Here is a 19,994-nt window from a genome sequence, read left to right on the forward strand (position 1 = left end):
CAAGCTGTACCTACCTTCCCTCCCCTCCTACCCCAGCTCAGCGGCTCAGCAGTCCATGTTGAATGGAAAGGCATCAGAAGGCCTGAGCCTCAGTTTCCCCATGGGTAAAATGAGTCTGTCATGATTAGATGAAAGCCCTTTTTAATATGTTATTAACATGTTATTATCACAAAGGGTAGTAATAATACTACTAATAATTGAAGAATGAAGTGTACACGTTCCAGCTGAACAGGGCTCTGAGGACTGGATGAAGACACGGGCTAGGTGGGGGTGGACGGCAAGGAGCCAGAGAGGCAGGGGCCCCACCTGGGAGCAGTCCCCTCCTCACAGCAGTGACCCCCACAATGTGCTGATCTGCAGGACAGCGGGAACCCCAGACCGTGAGAAGAGTTGAAAAATTTCTGATAATGGGATTTGGCCTAAATTTTCGATAACAGTCAGTTCCTTAGAGGGTCATTAGAGGGTCATTAGTCCCTCTGGGGACAGACTCTGGGCAACTGGGTCCCTGTAGGCAGCCAGGAGGGGTAATCAGGCAAGGCCAAGCCCACAGGCCAGTCTGGCTGCGGAGGACTTGAGACTCCTGCCACACTGTCCCCATCCCCCCCCCCCCCCCAGCACCACCTGGAGTCTGGCAGGTAACCCTCAAATGGCCTGGCTTCTGTTTCAGACACCAGCCATCATGTTGTTGCCAGCTGTCCAGCACCCTGCCCCCGACACTCAGGAGCCAGCGCAGTCCTTACAGATGTTAAACATCTGCTCTTGCCGGATCCCAGACAGGACGCCTGACAAACATCATCTCCTCTAATCCTCCGAGCAGCCTGGCAAAGGAGAGACGACTTATGGATGAAGGAGGGTGGGATTCAGAAGACAGCTGTGGCTGACCCCGGTCACTCAGCAGCCACCAAGGCTGTCCTGCCCCAAAGCCTTTCAGACCCAAGCTTAACCGCCTGCCTGAATGATCTCTCTGCCCAACTTCACAGAGGGGCTCAGTTCATGGCCCTCGCCTTTCCAGAGCCAGCTGGGCTCGGCTCAAGTCCCAGATGTGGCTTCTAGCCACCAGCCCCCTCCCAGGGACCATCTCCTGCCTCCAATCCTAGGACAGAGCTGTGACCTTGGCCGCATGGTCAGGTCACAAGGGCTCCAGGCACAGACCCTGGGGCTCCCTGCCAATGACTGCCACCTAGCCAGGGTAAGGGACTGACCCTTGCTGAGTTGACCCCCACTCCCTCCGGCAAGAAAACACAAAGATTGAAGCACACGCCCTCAGTAGAGGGCTTCAGGGGTAGCACTTCCAGTAAGTGCTGGTCTGGACAGCTTTCACCAGAGCTCAGCCCAGTGACTAGGATCCCCCCGCCCCGACCCCCGCCCCCCCCCCCTCCGCCCCCGCCCCAAGCTGGCTCTGGTAAGTCTGTCTCCTAGGCCTGGAGGCTGGAACTTCTCCACCCCCATCCTGTTTGCTTCCCCACATCCTGCCCTTTTCTTGGTTCTGAAGGAGCCTGGGTTTCCCCAGGGGGCAGGCATGACCCACACGGCAGCTCTGTGTGGGTTAGAAAGAATCCCCTCAGAACACATGTAGCCTTGTGAGCCCACAGATTTCATTCAGGCTAAATGTTGGGGCACCCTTGTGCAGTGAACAACCAGTCCAACTGTACACCGTGGCCTGGTTATTCTTTTGCCTTGCCTCATCCGTCAGCTTGGGGCTCCCTGTGACCACAGGTGTCTGTACTTCCAGAAGCTCCCCAACCTCTCTGGGCCTCAGGCCCAGGCTGCTTCCAAACTGGACAGAAGTGAGGTGTTGAGATCAGTGGCAAAGAGAGCAAAGGGACCCTTGCGGTCCTCTTCACTCTACCCCTGAGAGAGAGGCAGGCAGGCCCTAGTGTATCAATCTTGACTCTGCTACTTGAGTGCTGTGTGACCTGGGCTTGTTATTTCACCTCTCTGTGCCTGTCTCCCCACCTGTAAAATGGGAATAGCAGCAGCCCCATCTCCTAGGGCTGTGATGAGTGTTAACATAAATCAGTATATGTAAAGGCATAACAGTGTCTGCCCCAGTAAAAGCCCAGCAAATTGTAATTTCTCTAGCTTCTAATTCCTTCCTGGCCACCTTCTCTCTCCCCCACACCCCCCACAAAAGCCAGGAGCCCTCAGCACACTAAACCCTTTCCTACCACCCCCTCCTGGAGGTAGGTGATGCTGAGATTAATGTTATCATAACATCCTGGTTTTAGGGCTCAGAAAGCTCGGCCTCAGACAGGTGATATGACCGGCCTGAGGCCAGAGCAGTGAGCACACAAGGCCCCGCCATCCTCACTCCCAGCGGCCAGCGTGTGGCCCCAGACTCGCCCCATGACCTGCGGTGGATGGCGATCTTGCTGTTGGCTCAACACCTTGCTTGGCCTTAGGTTCCAAACCAATGCAATAATTTCGGACCCAGCCCAGCAGCGCCCGGGTGTGGCACTTCCTGCCGGGACATGGGCTCCATCATCAGCCCTGCACACTCCGAGGCCAGAAGTGCTTCAGGAAGAAATGCCAGTTCGGAGGTAAGAGGGCTGCAAAGTGTCCTTCCAGTCAGGGGGGAAATAATTTGGACACGTGGGGTTCCCCAGGGCCAAACTTGAGAATCCTTGGGGGCAGGACGGTGTGGGAAGTAACTGATCTTGGAGAGAATTACTCCACCGCTTAAGATCTGATGGACTTTGAGGGGCGCCAGGGTGGCTCCGTCAGTTAAGTGTCAAACTCTTAATTTCAGCTCAGGTCATGATCCCAGGGTCATGGGATCAAGCCCCACATAATGCCCATTTTGCTGGGCATGGAGCCTGCTTAGGAGGCTCTCTCTCTCCATCTCTCTCTGCCCATTCCTCGCTTTCTCTCTCTCTCTCTCTCAATAAATAAATAAATAAACATTTAAAAAAAGATCTGATTGACTCTGAGCAAGTTACTCAACCTCTCTGAGCCTCAGTTTGCTCATCTGCAAAATGGGCAGGCAAAAGTTACCTGCCTTATAGACTTGTGAGAATTCCACCCCAGGGGAGACTGAGGTATAGATAAGGCAGGGCTATGAGTATGTCCCCTGGGAAGGCTGTGAGGAGGTCCCTGGGAAGGCTCAATGCTAGAGAGACCCTCATTGGAGATGACCACTGCCCCCCAATCCACAGACCCTCTGCTCCTACTCTTACCCCCTCAGACACCCTGTCAGGCACATTCAGACTTGGTCACTCACACCCAAATGCACACGTGCCACCCACCCAGCCAGCAGAATGACACCCAAAGAGACTCCCCTTTTGCCTGCATACCCAGCAGTGGGGCTGGGCAGTCAACTCTAGCCAGCACAGGCTTGGGGTGCACAGTTCTCAGATGGGGGTGACATCAAGGATGAAAGCTGGACGAGGGACAAAACCCAGCCAGGATACCCCATCCCTGGCCTTGGGACCATTCCTACGGCCCATCTACCACCCTGCAAGGAGCCTGGGCAGACACTGAAGGCAGCCTCCAACCCCTTCCCTCTCACCCCTGCTCCACCCCCACCCCACCCCACCCCCACCCAGGCCTGCCGGCTCAGGACCATTAACCACCCCCCTTCCTCCTCTCTGCCTTGAGTGATGGTCCATCTATTATGCATGCTGCCTTCCTGCTCCATTCCATTTCCCGAGTATCCCCCCACCCCCCCACAAACCCCTCCACCCCCCCCTAAGGGCTTTTAACCAAATACATTAGGCAGGGCCAGATGCCAGTCTGACAGATGTCTGTAATGCTAGCCTCCGTTTCCCTCCTTCCTCCCTCTGCCCAGCCCAATTTACCTCCCACCACTCCCAGCTGCCAAAACTTCCCAGACCTTGGTTGTACCCCTCCTCCGAGTCTCTCCTCTACACCTCCTAATTCTGCCAGACCTTCGCCATCCTGCCCTCCGCCGCCCCCGCTGGCCTGGCTAACTTTCTGCTTCCAGCTCCTGGAGAGCCAAGCCCTGCTGAATGAATATTCCATCTGGGTAATTATTATTCACATGATATTAATTAATTATTAATTGCAATTAATCTCCTTCATTCCTAACTTTCCTCTGGGAAGCAGGAGGGGCCTGGCAGCTGAAAGGGACAGAGGGCGGGTGGAGCTGGCATTTGTGGGTGAGCTTGGGACCTCCAAGCCTTTTTCCGAGGCCTCACCCTCAGCGAGCACAGGAAGGAGAATGACAAGCCTATCAGGGCACAGAGGGAAACTGAGGCAGGATCAAGCACAAAGCTGTTCCAAGAAAGCCCACTGAGGGTGGCCATGATGAGAGTCAGGAGCTCTTAGCTGCCTCTCCCTGCCCCTGCTGCTGCCTTGCCCAAGCCCAATTTGGAGTAGAAACACTTGCTTTGGCAGGAGAGGAGCGGGGGCTGGTGGAACGCTGACCCAAAGCTGGATTGCACAGAGGCGGGGGTCCACAGAGGATCGGGGATCCCCACCATGATCGGAGGGGGGCCTGGAGTGAGGCAGGTGGGTGCTCCCCACTAGCAGGTTCCAGCGCCCATCTGGTAGGTAGCCCATTGCACAGAAGCAGAAGCTACAGGAGCCAGCTTCGTGGCGGGGGGGGGGGGGGGGGGGGGGGGGGGGGGGTGCCCAAATCCCGGCTGCTTGGTGGCCTTCCTTGAGCTCCAGGCCTGCTTCAGCCCCCTTGGCCTCACACCCAGAGCCACTCACCGGGCCCCCTGGTGGCTCCTGGCGGACCCTAGTGTCCAACTGCTGCTTTCGGACCTCTCCTCCGGAGCTCTCCCCGACCAGACGGCTGGGCTCGGTGACCTCAGGGGCTTCGGGACTCCCCAGCCGGGGTGAGACCCGCCAGCGCAGAGCTCCGACAGGACCCCGGGTCCCAAGACCTGGGGAGACAAGGCCATAGCTGCAGGCGAATGCTCAGTGAGGGGCAGGAGACTTGGTAGTGGGGTGAGCACACCTCATCCCCCACTCTGGTGTGGCCCTTGGAGCCCTGGGGGGATCTGGGTGGGAGGATCTGGTCCCCTGCAGAGGGAAGAGCCCGATGGGGAAGGGGCCAGGAGCTTCCCTCCTGCCCGCCCGTCACGACTGCCCCCCCCCACTCCCCGCAGAGACCTGCAGAGTCCGCCGGCCGGCGGCAGGGGGGTGGCCGCGGTGGAGCGGGCCAGATGGGGACAGGTGGGTGCACGCACCCTCCGTCTCCCCACCCGCGCCCCCCCCCTCCCCCGCGATCGGACAGGCTGTCACCCCGAGCATTGCAGGAAAATGTGGCTGCAGCAGAACGCGCCGCAAAACCCGGGGCGGGGGCAGGGAGGGCGCCGGGGCCGGGACGGCGGGGCGGGGGGCACTCACCGGGCGGGGGGAGCAGCGGCAGCAGCAGCAGCAGCGCCGCGAACGCCCAGCGCCGCAGCCGCCTCATGGCTCGCTCATAATCCTCCGGCTCCGGGGGCTGCGGCTGCGAGCGGCGCGGCGCGGGCGGGAGGAGGCGCGGGCGGGAGGCGCGGCTGCGGGAGCCGCGGGCGGGGGCGCCGGCCGGGCGGGGGGCGAGGCTGGCGGCGGCGGCGGCTGCGGGGCGGGCGCCCGGCTCAGTGCGCTCCGGCCGCGGCCATCCCGGCTGGGAGGCGGGCCGGGTTAAGAACCGAGCGGCGGGCACGTGAGCCCAGGGCCCGCCCCCGCCCCCCGCGGCAACTCCCCCCCTCCGCCCCGGCCCCCAGCCGGCCAGGGCCGGGGCCGCAGCGACCGGAGGACAAAAGAGGCGCCGCCCGGAGACCGGCCTTCCCGCGGCTCCTCGGGCCCCTCGGCAGGTGCGGGGCGGGGCGCACCCATCCCGGTCCCGCGGCCCCTGCCTTGGCCATCCCTCGCTCCGAGGACCTCTGGGTTTGTAGGGAGGGTGGGGGAAAGTCAGGGAACGGAGGGACCCTGTGCTCTGACCCCGTGATGGCCAGTCTGGGGACCCGCGCGGTCGAGGTGCGGGGGCGTGTCTGCCAGGCTCAGGTTCGCCCCTCCTGCGTGGTACCCAGGAAAGGGGTTTCCCTGGACCCAGACGCGAGGTGCCTGGTCGGAGGCTGTTAGAGCTGGAAAGTTTAGAGACCAGCGACGGGACCAGAGGGATCTCTCACCCACCCACAGCAGAGCAGGTCACTGCAGAATCGTCCCACACTCTGGGTCCAGAACGTCCAGAACCCTTTCCATCCTGCAGGCTCCTTCTCTGGGCCAAAGATGCTCCTGCCTCGAGGAGGGCTTCAGGGATTGCAGTCACCAGAGCCATCAGCAAGGGCTGTTTTACTGACTCTGGGCTCCTGAATACCTCACACAGGGTACCCCAATTCTATCCCCTAAATATATGAACTAGCCAGGTCATTTACATGCTGTTAGCACACCTCATTCCTTCCCTTCCCTTGCCAGCCCAAATCTTTGAGGAGCAGAAGACATCTCTGGGAACCCTGTCCCCACCCCATCTTCCACTCTTTGGCCAGACAAGGCTACCCTGTCTGCAAACCTTCTCCCACTGAGCCCCCTAGTTCCCGTGGGCTCCTGGGTAAGAGGGATCCCCAAACTGGGGGCTAGGGTCTCTGATTTCAGCTAGGGATCCCAAGAACTAGAGACCTGAGATGGATGGAGATGTGGTAGGGCTTGGGCACTGCTGGTAAGGTCCCACCATGACCTTGTGCTCAAGGCCAGAGCATTCTGGAACCCACACTAGGAGGCCACAGGTAACTGAGGAGCAGAGTGGAGGCAGGGAATCCCTTCCTGGGTCCTCCGCTTCCCTAGGGACCCAGGGCCTCTGCCTGGGAGGGGGAGCGGTTTCTGGCTCGTGACAGCACCCCCCCCCCCCCAGCTCTATTTTAGGCCCAGGAGAGGTGAGAAGGCAATTTCCCAGGAGGTGCTGACATCAATGCTGGGAACGGGGTGACTACCTCCAACAACCACCTGCCACTCCAGCCCCAGATGCTCGGCAGGGCGGAGCTGATTGGTCCTTTGCTCTGGGGACATCTTGGAAACCTCCTCCAGGCTGTAGGGGCACCCAGGCCTGAGGACCTACTATGTGATATTCCTTAGAAACACAATTAGTCAGGCAGGAGAGATTGCGCTCATTTCACAGTTGGGGAACCCGAGTCTCCAAGAACAAGGTACACATGTGATCTTCCCCAAGTCCAAGAGCTGGCAGTGAGGGGCCATTTATCCCATCTTCCACTCTCTGGCTCCCCAGACACCACCCAGGTGAGTTTGTCTTGTCCCACCCGTCCCAGGGCCACATCAGTGAGCCCCAATCTTGTGTGCCTCCCCAAAGAATAGGTGGGGGTTGTCATTGCAGTGGAGGGCACCAGGGGAGTCTGGATTCCATCCCCTGGCATGACCAAAACCACACTGCATGCCCAGTCTGTGGCCTGAGGCACATTGCTACCATTTTCTGCGGCTCTGGTTCCTTGAGGTTCCTGTTGAGTCCTTCCTGGCCCCCAGTCTGGTTCCTCTCTGGTGGCATCCTGAGCCGGCTCCCCTGGTGGCTCAATTATGTGGCCCTGTGACCCCAACAGCCCCCTGATCTCCCTGGGTTGGCCGCTTCAAGCACGCTCAGCTGGTATCTTGACCTTCCCTTGGCCACACCTCACTCTGGAGCCTGAGGTCCCACCTCTCCGCTCCCCGTGCCTCCTATGTCGCTACTGCTACGAGCTGCCTGCCCCTCCCACACAGGAGCCTGCCTGGTTCTCTCTCACCTTCTCTCCTGAGGTCAAGAGCTGTGGAGGCGGCGTCTCTTCAAACCAGGGGCTCCCCGGGAGAACCCCTACCCCAGTACACAGCTTTCGAGGGCTGCTTTGGTCCCTTCTGCCCATTGCATGTTTGCCCCAGGAAGAGGACGGGACTCTAGAAATCAGAGGCCGGTGGCTACTATTCTGTCGTGAGGGCCGCCCTCTGGCTCACTCTTGCTGAGGGAGCCGTTAGGCTCTGGGCCGCGCCCCCAGCCCTCCTTCAGGAGCTCCTACCACCGAGAGGCCTGGGGCCTCCTTCCCTGAAGTCCTGCCCTCCAGCCAGTTCTTCCCTCAAATTTTCCTGCACAGGGGCCAAGGGGGGCTGATGTGGGGCCAAGACGCAGTCCCAGCAGCTGCAGGTAAGGGAGGGGTGACTGCTGTCCTTGCTCCTCGCCTTCTCTCTGCCCGACAACTCCCATCCTGGAGGACATGGCGGGTGGCGATTCCTGCCAGCGGAGTCTGTCCAGGCCCCACGCCCGGGCTGCGAGGCCTGCAGCAGAGACCACGCCAGGCAAGGGCAGGGTGGGACCGCGTGGAAGAGCGGGACGTCGGGCTTCAGGCAACCGGCTGGTGTCCCAGTCCTGCTTAAGGGCTGTGTGACCTTGAGCAGGCCTCCCTGAGCTGGTTCCTCCTCGGTGAAATGGTGGTTGGGAAGCCCCTCCGCCACGGTGCTGCGGGGGATAAAGGCGCGGCTGGCCACAGAGGCTCAGAGCAGCACCCGGTGCACAGAAGGGCTCACTCAGTCTGGCCTCACACTGTCCATGTGGCCCTAAAGGTGCCAAGGAGAAAAAAAGCTTCTTGGCCCTTGTCCCACACCCAAGGGACTCCTTTGTGGCTTGGGGCCTCGGGACCCTCTACCTCCCACCTAGACTGGTGACAGGATGCTGAGGCGTGGGGAGCAGAGAAAACGCCCAGGCCATCAGGACCAGAAATTCCTCCTTCCTCCCAGACCCCAGCCTGGTGCCCCGTCCTTTCCACCGGGAGAGAACCACTCTCCTCACCCGATGAGATCTTTCCTGAGGGAAGCCTAGTGCTCCCCCCTCCTACAATCTCAAGCTCAGGGAGGAACTGGAGGAGCCTGGGGTCCCAGGGACACCCATCCTTTGAGAGGTTTGTAGTGCACAAATGGAGTCACACTCCTGAAGGCCTGACACGCCGGGGCTGGGGGTGCGGCATACACCCCACTGCCCCTTCTCCCCCACGCATGGATTTCTCGGGTTGTGGAGAACCAGCTGTTGAGAAGTGGGGGCGGTCTGGGGTCTCACACAACCCCTTAGCAGCTTCGGCCACACATACACGCTGGAGACGGGGCTGTGGGTCATGAGGTGGGAGAGGAGTGAAAATGAGCTCTACTGAAGGGTCCAGGAGAGAGGCCTCACAGGTTCGGGCTGCAGGGGGGAGAGGAGGATAAAAAGTTACTTTGTGGAGTGTTTATAATCTCACAAACAGATCTCATTCTTGTGACTTCCTAGTGAGGCAAAAACTACCACTCTCTCTGTTTTTCAGCTTAGAAAACAGGATCTCAGGGGCCTTGCCACAGATTGGAGTTAGGGGCAGGGCCGGGAAGTGAACTCAGGCCTGTGTGGTTCTCGGAGAGTACAGAACCTGGGCCTTGCTGTCGAGGGGAATTCTGGGTCAGTGCCAGAGAGCAGCCTCAGGGCTGGAGTGCCCGCGGTGGCCAGACAAGGGACCAGTGTGGCCGCATGCACAGGATCGGGGAGAGGAGGTGGCAGAGACTAGGGTGGCGGTAAGGAGAGGATGGGCTGCGGCGAGAGTGCCCAGGAGCACCTGAGTCCGGTGGGAGAGGCTGAGGGAGGGGATGCCAGGAGAGCGCAGGACACAGCAGAAGGGGACCCGGTCCTGGAAGGAGGAACAGGTTTCTGGGTAGGGAGGTCTGTGGTGCTGGCAAGGACAGAGGGATAAAAGGGAGCTGACGGCCATCAGGGCCTTTTATCATTGGAAAGGACGACCCTTGAAGGTCATGTCATCTAAGCCCCTCACTGGAAGATGAGCAAAGGAGGCCCAGACGAGTAAAGGGACCCGCCTGGAGACACACCGAGTCAGGGTGTGGCTAGATCCCCTGCCTCACCACCTTGCACAGGTGAGAGAATTCAGAAAAGGGGCCAGGGTGGAGCTACCAAATCAGGTCACGTCTGTGAAGCTGTGCAGAGTTGAGGACAAAGGTCCCAGACCCAGGCTGGGGAAGCAGGGGTGCCGGAGGGCTGGTTAGGGCTGGAGGAGCTGACTCAGGTCAGACATCTTTGGGTCTGTGCTGAATGAGGCTGGGGGAGGGGAAGCCCAGCCTAGTGTGGGGTCGAGCAGGGGAGCCAAGTCTGGAGGTGGAAAAGGAGAAAATGAACCTGACTTTGAGAATTATCAGGTTATCCGGTGTCCTTGGAAGGGACAAGCCCAGTGAAGTGCTTCAGGCAGAGCCTCGGCAGGTTGGGAAGGGCAGGAAGGGGCAGGCATGGAGGAGGGGCGGTAGACTGCAGGAAGGAGCTGGGGGGGGCGGGGGCGGGCGGCCTGCTCAGTCAATGCAAGTGTTTTCCAGGATGGAGTTTAGGGCAGAGGGAAGAGATGGCAAATCCAAGAAAAGGAATTCGACGAGGCTGGCCGGGGTGGGCGGGAGAGCAGGGACTGTGACAGGAAGAAAGGACACTGCTTCCTTTGCAAGAGTCGGATGTGGAAAGGGGATCAAGAGCAAGGAGAGGCAGTGCCTGTGGAGTCTCAGTCAAGGTCACCTGCAGAGGAGTGGAAGGGGTCTGAATAGTCCCCACGCCAAAGAGCCACCGAGGGCAGCACCCATCTGTCCTGCCTCAGGTCTCCTGGGGCCCCTCTAGCAGCAGAGCCAAGTGAGTGACCAGAGACTGGACAGATGCAGCCGGACCTCCCCTCAGCCCTCAGGGGCTCTGACATATGCTCTCCCACTTGCAGGGGGCTCCTATCTGGCCGTCCACTTACTCTGTCCACACCTGCTGGGCTCACGGCCCTGCTTTAGGTCACCAGAGAGCACAGCAAGGCCTGACACACTGCACTCCAGCCCTATCTCTTTGCTATTTATTATTAACAAATTTATTTACAGTTCCTGAACCAAGATGAATTGTGAAATTTAACAGGAATGGCATAAAAAGGCCAAACATGACCTCTGTGGGGGTTGTACACACAGTTGCTCTATTTCCAAACTAACAACTCAGGTCCTCACCCACAGCGAGGCCCCCCTTCCTTCCTCCAAAATGAGACGCAGAATAGCACCAGGCTTCTTGTAGCTTCAACATTTAAAGAAACAAACACACAGACGCAGAGAAGGGTGAGAAGAACCACAGCACAAAATGTAATAAAAAAAAAAAAAAGTGGCCAAAGAATCAATAGCAAACCCATCTCTGTCTCCAGATTAATGGCTTGGCTGAAAGAAACGGGGGAGAGGTCCTTGGGGAAGGAGGGAGGGAAGAGGGTGATGCACAAGTTGGCAGGTGAACCACCGACCCTGGAACAACAGAAATGGAGGAGGGGGGCAGCCAGGGAAGAGCAGAGGGGCCCCCGGGGGGGGGGGTCTGACCATATCCTGGGCTCAGGGGAAAGGTCAGTTCAGAGTTCAGAGCTCCCACCAAATGCAGGGGCGAGGGAGCTCTGGAGGTGCCGCAGCCCAGCCCCTCCTCTGCTTCGTATGTTCCTGAGGATCTGTGTGCATGAGCGTGGGGGGCTGGGGGAGGGGACAAACAGGCATTTCAGAAAGCAGGAGAGCCACATGCTCCTGGGAAAGGAGGCTGGGATGGGGGTGGGGAACACCGAAACTCAGCTCTGCGAGAGGCAAGTGCCTTCAGAGGGACAGGAAGCCAGGCCAGGGCGCCTGCTGTTCCCGCTCCTTTGTGGTCCCTCCCTACGCCAACCTTGCCTCTGCCTCCTGGTGCGGGCAGTGGGCAGGGATGATCAAGCCCACCGTAGACTGCTGGCTGCTCGGGGAGCTGCCTGGAGGAAGGGGTGGAAGGCAGCCCCCAGCCCACTCTCCTGGTCCTACCCGGAGACCCGGGGAGTGGGAGGACTGGCTCTGTCGAGCCCACAGAGCTTGGCCGTGACAAATGTTGTTCACTTGGACTTCAAAGGCCAGGCCAGGGGCTCCCCTGGCTCTGGTGGGGAAGCCCCGAGGTGCTGTCCTCCATGTGGCTGGCCTGCCCCTGCTGGCTGTACAGCGCTCAGCAGAGGCAGCACTTGTATGTGTGTATCTGGCCCCTAAGTCGAGAGCTACTGCGTGCCCAGGGGACTCACGGTATCAGTTCTCTGCCGGCTCTGGGCTCGGGCTGAGACAGGGAGGCTGGGGGGCCCGGAACCACTGGGGGCAGCTGGCTCCCCCACTGGCTGGCAGAGAGCAGGGGACAGAGGTAGACTGGCCCTCTGCGGGCCCTCCTGCAGGCTGCACATCAGCTGCTGAGTGCAGGTGGGCTGACAGCCGGCCTGGAGCCACAGGGCAGCGGGGAAGCGGGTCAGCCAGGGCCAGGGGCGGCACACTCAGAACGCTCAGATCGCGGGGGGCTGTCCTCCCCTGGCCAAGGGGGCTGTGTGGCCCAATACTCTGCTGGCCCATCCGTGGGGAGGGGGAGGCAGGTCTGTGGGTGGCACCAGGGGAGGAGAGGGGCCGGAGGCCTGTACTCACAGTCTGGAGGGGGAAGGGAGACAGGGTGCCCACCACTGGCTGTCCTGGCACCGCAAGGGCTGGTGGCTCTTGTAACCAAGAATGAGGCCTGTGGCCAGGAGACCCCGGACCTCTTTTCAGGATTGCCACTGGTGAGCCGCATCTTCCGCTTGTGGCCAACAAGTGGCACATCCGGGCCAGAGAGTTCTGTAGAACCAGAGCTTGTCAGGCGGCACTGGTGTGCAGGGCTCCTAGACACTGGTGTCTCTGGGAGGTATGCGATGATGTCAGCTGACCCTCCCGGCTCCTGGCAGCTTGCTACTGGTCCCAGCATCTCGCCAGCCCCCACAGGCTCATCAGGTGCCTTCCTGCTGCCCACCGTCCCAGCCTGCTCTGGGGTGCCCAAGGCCCGGTGCGCATATTCCTCTTTCATCCTGGGAGGTGCTGCCCTGGGATGGCAGGGCTGGCCAGGGGGTGGAGTCTCAGAACACAGCAGGTCACGATCTGAACACGGGGGGCCCGGCTGCCTGCGGGACAGAAACACTGGGCCTCAGGGCTCATCTCCAGAGCAGGTGGCAAGTTGGGATCTTTCTGGGTCAGGGCTGAGGGCGGGGTGGGGGGTGAGGCACGCACGGCACTACCCTTCTGGGTTTTGGTGGGAAGTGAGTGGTCCGCCCTGGGGAGCCATGAGAGGTGTGCTCTCTGGCTGCTCCTGCAGTGGCAGCCAGTGCTGTCTGTGCCTCTCCTGGCCCTGTGGCCTGCGGTCAGGGCTGACCAGAGGAACAGGTTAGAGGCTGTTCCATTTAATAATTCCACAGCAGAGGCTGTTGGCAGCTGGAGAATGCAGCACCAGAGCCCAGCTCTCCAAGTTGAGCCCAGGGAGGTGAAGACTTGGGTCAAGAGGGAAGAAGCCACAGCAAGCTGGTGGCAGCAGGGGAAGCTGGGCTGGAGATCCCCCTACAATCCTTTCTGGGGGTAACGTGTAGAAAGGCAGAAAGACACTACATCTTACCTGTCTAGGAGGAACCCAGGAGTCCCCCTCACTACTTTAGAAGGCCACACAGCGACATCAGCAGGCACTGGCCAGGAGCAGCCACTGCGGAGCTGCCCTCCCCACCCCCACAACCACGGCGATGCCTGTGCACCAGGATGGGAATGGCGTGCTGGTCTGGCCCAGGCCCCATCAGCTGAAGCCAAAAATGGAGGGCTTCCACCCCCCACCAATCCCGGGTTGTGTCTGGCTCCCTCCCCGCTACAGTGGGCGGCAGGACGGCGAGGATGCGGCAGTGCCCGCCATGCCAGCAGGGCCGCTCAGGGTACTCACCTGGGGGAGCTGGCCCGGAAGGGGGTGTCGGCAAAGCTGTGGCTGAGCTGGGCAATGACCCGATCGACTTCTGCATACGGGTGGGCTTCTAGGGCAAAGCCCTGGTGCTGGGTGCTCTGGAGATGCTGCCCGGGGTGAGAGGGGCACAGGGCATTAGTCAAGGCCAGGGTGGGATGCGAGTAGGGTGAGGGCCGGGAAGGAAAACATGGTCAGAGCAGCCTGGGAGCAGCTGCTTGGCGGGGAGGGCTCACCGCATGGAGCTCCTCAAATGCCTCTTGGCAGCACTCACAGAAGCCCTTCCTCCTCCTGGGCAGGGTGCGGGTGGCCGATCGCGGGCTTGGCTCTCGGTCCTTGGGCTCTCTGGGTGAAAGAATTGGTTGGGGGTGGGAGAAAGCAATCACTGTTGGGGCGCTTGGAGGGAAGGGCCTTGGAAGGAGGCGGGCCTGCCTACACTTAACACCTCCTGTCCAAGCAACAAGGAAGGCGAGACCTCCCAGAGAGCATCCTTTCCGGTCCCTGCCCACACATCTCAAACCACAGGGCGGGTGCCGGGGGCAGCAAAAACTCCTCCTAGGGCAATTCCAGCCCGACACGCAAACCCACGCTCATGTGACCTACAGGATGAAAGGGGAAAGGCCTCAGGGGTAGTGAGGGCACCATGATGCCCCCAACCCCCTCTACCCAGAATGTCCCCTTCCCCTGCTTCGGGTGGCCTCCTCCCTCACGCTGGCTTGCTCCTTGCACAGAGGCCACCTTCGCTGAGGACTTTCTGATCTCTTTCTCAAACCTGACTTCTCATTTGAATTTCAGGCCCATCTTTCTAGGGGCTGCTTGGCTGTATGAGCAAGCTCAACCAAGTCCAAAATAGTCCTCTTTGAGGACTTCCTAAGCATGAGGCAAAACCTAGAAAACATAGGAAAAAGCTGATAAATTCAACTACATGCAACCTAAAAAAAATGTATGCATGGCAGAAAATGTAAACAAAAGATAAATCACAAACCGGGGAGAGGGAGTTGTATTTATAACTAATAACACAAAGGGCTCATTTCCCTAATACGTGAAGGGCTCTTTACAAATCAAGAAAAGTGATCCATAGCTGAAAAGAAAAATGGGCAAAGGATCTTAAGAAGGTTCATACGAAAAGAGAGTCAAACGATCAAACATATGAACCTACTTAACCTCATTCATAATGAGAAAAATGAAAATGAAAATTATACTAAGATACAGTTTTTAACCTATCAGACTGGCAGAGGTCAGCACGTCGGACAGCTCACTGTACCAGCCAAGGCGGACGGGAGACGGGCTCAGGGCCAGGGCGTGAGAGCGCACACTGGCATCACCCCCATGAAAAGCAATTTGGCTGCCTTTATCAACATTATAAATGCAGGTACCCTTTGACCCAGCACCTCCACTTTTAGGAATTTATTCTACAAATTCATTCTGAGTAAGACTATTCGCTGCAGCATTATTTATAATGGCAAAAGTCTGGAAATAATCTAAGTATCTATCAGTAAGAGACTGGTTCAATGAAATACCGTAAGACCACACCTTGGAAGACCCTGAAGCCATAAAAGGGAACGAGGATGCTTTCTAGGTACTAAGAGGAAATTAATCTAGAATACATCAGTGGGGGGCGCCTGGGGGGCTCAGTCAGTTGAGCCTCCGACTTCTGCTCAGGTCATGATCTCACGGTTCTTGGAAGTTCCAGCCCCACTTTGGGCTCACTGCTATCAGCGCAGAGTCGGCTTCAGATCCTCTGTCCCACCTCCTCTCTCTCTGCCCCTCTCCTTTTCAGGCTCTCAAAAATAAATCATTAAAAAGAAAAATAGAATACATCAAGTGGAAAAATCTAGATTCAGCCCAGCCACTGTTATACTACTCTTTCTATGAGAGAGAAGGATATATGGTGTACTTCTGTCCACACAAACGATCTCTGGACACAGACCCACACTGTGGAGGTTAGAGGGCAGGTGTGGAATACAGACTTTTCACTTTAAACCCTCTGTATAACTTCTGAATTTGAAAGCAAAATATACTAACTTAAAAACAAAAAATATTAAACATTTCCTCTCACAGATCTTCTCTAGCTCGCCCTTTCTGCCCCTGCCCCTGGACCACTCTCTCCCTATAGTCCTCCCTGCTGCGCCCTGCTCAGTGACGGCTCACGTTCTCACACATCTGCAGAGGAAGAACATGCACCACCTATGAGCCACTCTGGGCCACACGATGCGGTAGGTCCCCAGATTCTTTGCCCCTTAGTTATTCCTGATGTTTAGCCCCAAAGGCCTCAAGCTCTGATGTGCATAACACCCCCAGGAGCTCACGAGAATGCAGTTTTTGGGGATCCATCATCAGAAACAAGGTAGGTGTGGAGTCTGAGAACATGCCTTTTTAATGGGGCCCTGGGGGACTCTGATAAAGGTGGTCTGTAGACCTTTTAGAAACCAGCCTATTGTCCTCTGGACACCAGTCAAATTCTTCAGTAGGGATGGAAAACATCAAGTGAAACGGATGAAGACTCCTAGTGTCTGGGCTAAGTTCCCAGAATAGACTTTGCCTAAGGAGCAAACACATGGTCATTCCCAAATCAGACCAGCAGGCTCTTTAGGGGAAGGACCTTGCCTGCAACCAGCCCTTGGTACGCACACGAGAAAGACCCACCTGGTATGATGTGAGCTGCCCAGGGTCATCGGGGCCTCAAAAGGGCTTGCATCTTTGGGTCCCAGAAAAGAAATTTCAGGAAAGGATTTAAACTGATGATGGAAAGGACGAAACTTCCTGCAACACAGAAAACTTCCATTTTGACTACAGTGAGGCAGTGATAGGAAGAAAGGGGCCGGGCCCAACCCCTAGAATTCCAGTCCTGATAAAATGGCCTCTCCCCTGCACATCTTTTCAGTTCTAGAACCAAACCCTCACCAGCCTCCCTGGTTAGATTAACACTTACACTCTCCCCATCTACTCATCAAAGCCTGTTTACCTTCCCTGCGTCATCTGAGCTGACGCGATCAAGTGGTGTTAGCCCATTTTTACAGAAGAGGAAATGAAGTGCAAAAGGTTCTGTGACTTCGTCCAAGGGCTCGCGACTGGTAAGCGGTCAACACCAGGCAACAAGTCATGTCTCCCAACTCCTGATCTATCTTTCCACTTTGCTTCCTGACCCTAAACCACCTTTGAGGGGGCACCTGGCTGGCTCAGTAAGTGGAGCATGAAACTCTTGATCTCGGGGTTGAGAGTTCAAACCCCAGGCTGCATGTGGAGATTACTTAAAAAATAAAATCTTTGGGGGCTCCTGGGTGGCTCAGTCAGTTGAGTGTCCGACTTCGGCTCAGGTCACAATCTCACGGTGTGTGGGTTCGAGCCTCGCGTCAGGCTCTGTGCTGACAGCTAGCTCAGAGCCTGGAGCCTGTTTCAGATTCTGTGCCTCCCTCTCTCTCTGACCCTCCCCTGCTCACACTGTGTCTCTCTCTCAGAAATAAAAACATTTTAAAATTTTTTAAAAAATAAAATAAAATCTTTAAAAAAATAAATAAATAAAATCATGTTTGAGGACTCTAGCCTGGTAGACCTAAATCGAGGAATGTTTAAACCAGAACAGTGATTTTCCTGTTTCAAGAAAAGGAACATTTTTGCTCTGGGCTCTTCCTTTGTACCACCTGAGGGGCGAGAGCCCTGTGGCCTACGGGGTCTTCTTGGACCCTTAAGGAGAAGGAGGTGCACTTCACAGCCCCAGTACCCCTCTCTTCCTCAATGAGGAAGACCCCTCGTCTTCCTCAATGTTTTGTTTCTGCTTAGAAGGCTACAAAGTTGAGGTGGGGGAGGCTATGATGCTTCAGGAAAACATAAGCAGAACCACAAGAAACCTCATCTCCACTCTTGCCTGTGTCGCCTGGGGCACACAAACACGTGTATGCCTCTCCAGTAAGCGACATCACCTGTGCCACGTGCAGCAAGACGCCGAGGCACTGGCGACATCTCTCAAGCTGCTGTGTATGAGCCATTGCTGCTTGTATTTAACTGGTAGTGAAGGGGCTGAGGTTGGGACGTGCCCTCCCTCCCACTTAACTGGAGAAGACAGCACCTTATTGTCTCTCTCTGTTCCCTCTGCTAATTTCTGGGCCGCCAAAGCCAATTCTGTATTGTGTGCAGGTGCTGAGAAGGAAATCTAGGTCCAGCAGGCGGGGAGGCGGGCACGCCAGGCTCCCAGCACTGGGTCTTTTAGCTGCCCTGCCTGGGGCTGAGAAAGCTCTGGTCCTAGGAGTCTCTGCTAGGTTCACATGAGCTTTTTCTTTTTAACAAAACCATACCAGACCAAACCAAAAAAACAAAAAAACAAAAAACAAAAAACAAAACAACACATACACACACAAAAACAAAAAAAACTTTAGGGGCAATCGGTTAAGTGTCTGACTTCGACTCAGGTCATGACGCTACGGTTTGTGGGTTCAAGCCTTGCATCAGGCTCTGTGCTGACAGCTCAGAGCCTGGAGCCTGCTTTGGATTCTGTGTCTCCCTCTCTCTACCCCACCCCACCCCCCTCTCAAAGAATATACATTAAAAAAACTTTTACTTTGAGATAATGATAGATCTACACATTTTTGACCTAGTGCTTATCGAAGAGTCAGTAATAACCGAAGTGACTAACAGCTCATAGATGACAACCAATGTGACCCTCCTGCTCTAGGTAAGAAGGGGCCGGGCTGGTGGGCAGATAGGGCAGAGTGAAAAGGACACCAGGCAGGACACCTGGATTCTGACCTTGGACTAAGATTCACTGGCAAAATGGCCATATACAAGTCCCTTCATTTCTCCGACCTCGGTTTCCCCTCTAGGGAAAGGACGGAGCCTCCTCACTCCAATCTTTCCCCGGGGCCCTCACCTCACGAGAGAGCACGTGTCAGAAAAGGGCTTTGCACAGCCAACCAGAAAGCCTTCAAGTACAGGGTGATTTGACAAGGGAGTCCCCAACACCATGCCAAGAGCCCTGGCTTCGGCCACAGGGACCATACTAGCACTGTCCTGGGCCAGCAACAATTTGGTATTAAGTGTCAGTGTGTGCCCACGGGGAAACGAGGACCAGTAATGAGCCTGGAAGGGACATCATGCGCTCATAAAAGCAGAGCATTAGAAAGAGGTAATTCACACACAGGGGCACTGACCTCTGGCTCACACCCAAGAGGAGCACTGCCTGTGCAAGGCCACCTTCAGAGGCTCCTCCTGGTCTGTGGGAGACTTCTCCATGGCAGAGGGAGAAAGCGGTCTCTGGGGAAGACGAAGGTGCAGGGCTGAGGGGTTCCATGACCCCCGCCTCAGCTCACCGACCCCCCAATTTACCTGCTCTCATCTTCGATTTTGAGGAATGGCGCCTTCAGCCTGGCCACTGGAAAGGAAAAGCGCACACGTCAGCCATCTGTTGGCTCCAGTGCAGGGCCCACACCACACACACACAGCAAATGCTCAGAGAGGGAAGGCTTGGCCAAGTCTAAGAGCTGCTCAGAGTGGGAGCCTATGCCACCCCGAGGTACACCTTTCCATTTGGCTGGGCGGGACACCCACTCCCATCTCCCCTGGCCTCCGACCCCAAAGCAGGGTACAGGACCCTCCCATGTGTGGATTCTGGAGGCTGTGAGCCGAGGGTTAGAAACCTGGCTGCAGGGCAGGTCCCAGCCCCAGCTGGTTTCTAAAAGCCCTAGGTCCTTGCCTGACCTTTCCTCTTAGAGCCTCAGAATCCTGAGGGGCCTGAGAACACTCCCAGACAGAATACTCCATGAGGATTCTGGGGTTTTGGGGGGAAAGCAGGGAGGAAGAGAGCTAAAGGGTGTTTAGGGATCATAGCAGAAGGGCAGTAAAAAAATATATATCAAAGGTGAAATCTGGTTCCCGAATGAACAGGGCAAAAGGGTACCAGGAAGACAAATTTGCTCCATTAGTCAAGAAATTCATCCTCTACTAGCTATTCGCACAGTTTATAAAATCTCTTAGGTATTAAGAACCACCTCTACTTCCCACGGTGACCAAAGCCCTGTCAGAACAGCCCCAGATCCCACCCAGAGGCCGGCGCCTCCCCGCTCACAAACCTGCTCAAGGCTCCGCCAGCACCCAAGCAAAAAGCAGCCTCACTCCTTACATGGCAGCAGCTCCCATTAATTACTTTTTGGGGGCGATTTCTTGTCTTTCTAATTAACTGAGACAGTGATTAAAATCAATTCCCCCACAGATTTCCTTGAATTTTGAACACGAGAGGTGCCAAGTGACTTTTCTTAGCTCCTGCTTGTGCACGAATAAATGCCACTTAAAGAGCATCTTTGGGAGAAACATCCAGGGGGAGAAG

At 57.0% G+C, this 19,994-nt stretch overlaps 1 protein-coding gene across 3 annotated transcripts in view; it reads right to left on the bottom strand.

Annotated features, from left to right (window-relative positions):
* Positions 1–11,014: 11,014 nt before the first annotated feature.
* DBF4B (DBF4 zinc finger B) overlaps positions 11,015–19,994 on the bottom strand; it is a 41,830-nt gene continuing 32,850 nt past the window's right edge. For all 3 annotated transcript variants that reach the window (XM_039220025.1, XM_039220027.1, XM_039220026.1), the window contains 5 exons: positions 18,998–19,043; positions 16,325–16,441; positions 13,915–14,023; positions 13,664–13,788; positions 11,015–12,866 (listed from right to left, as the gene is read on the bottom strand). In XM_039220025.1, coding sequence (XP_039075956.1) covers positions 12,191–12,866; positions 13,664–13,788; positions 13,915–14,023; positions 16,325–16,441; positions 18,998–19,043 — 1,073 coding nt within the window. In that variant the 3' untranslated portion in view covers positions 11,015–12,190. The remainder of the gene's footprint in view (positions 12,867–13,663; positions 13,789–13,914; positions 14,024–16,324; positions 16,442–18,997; positions 19,044–19,994) is intronic.

Source organism: Hyaena hyaena, unplaced genomic scaffold (genome assembly GCF_003009895.1).
Source record: "Hyaena hyaena isolate Hyena2069 unplaced genomic scaffold, ASM300989v1 scaffold_856, whole genome shotgun sequence".
NCBI classification, from domain to species: domain Eukaryota; kingdom Metazoa; phylum Chordata; class Mammalia; order Carnivora; family Hyaenidae; genus Hyaena; species Hyaena hyaena.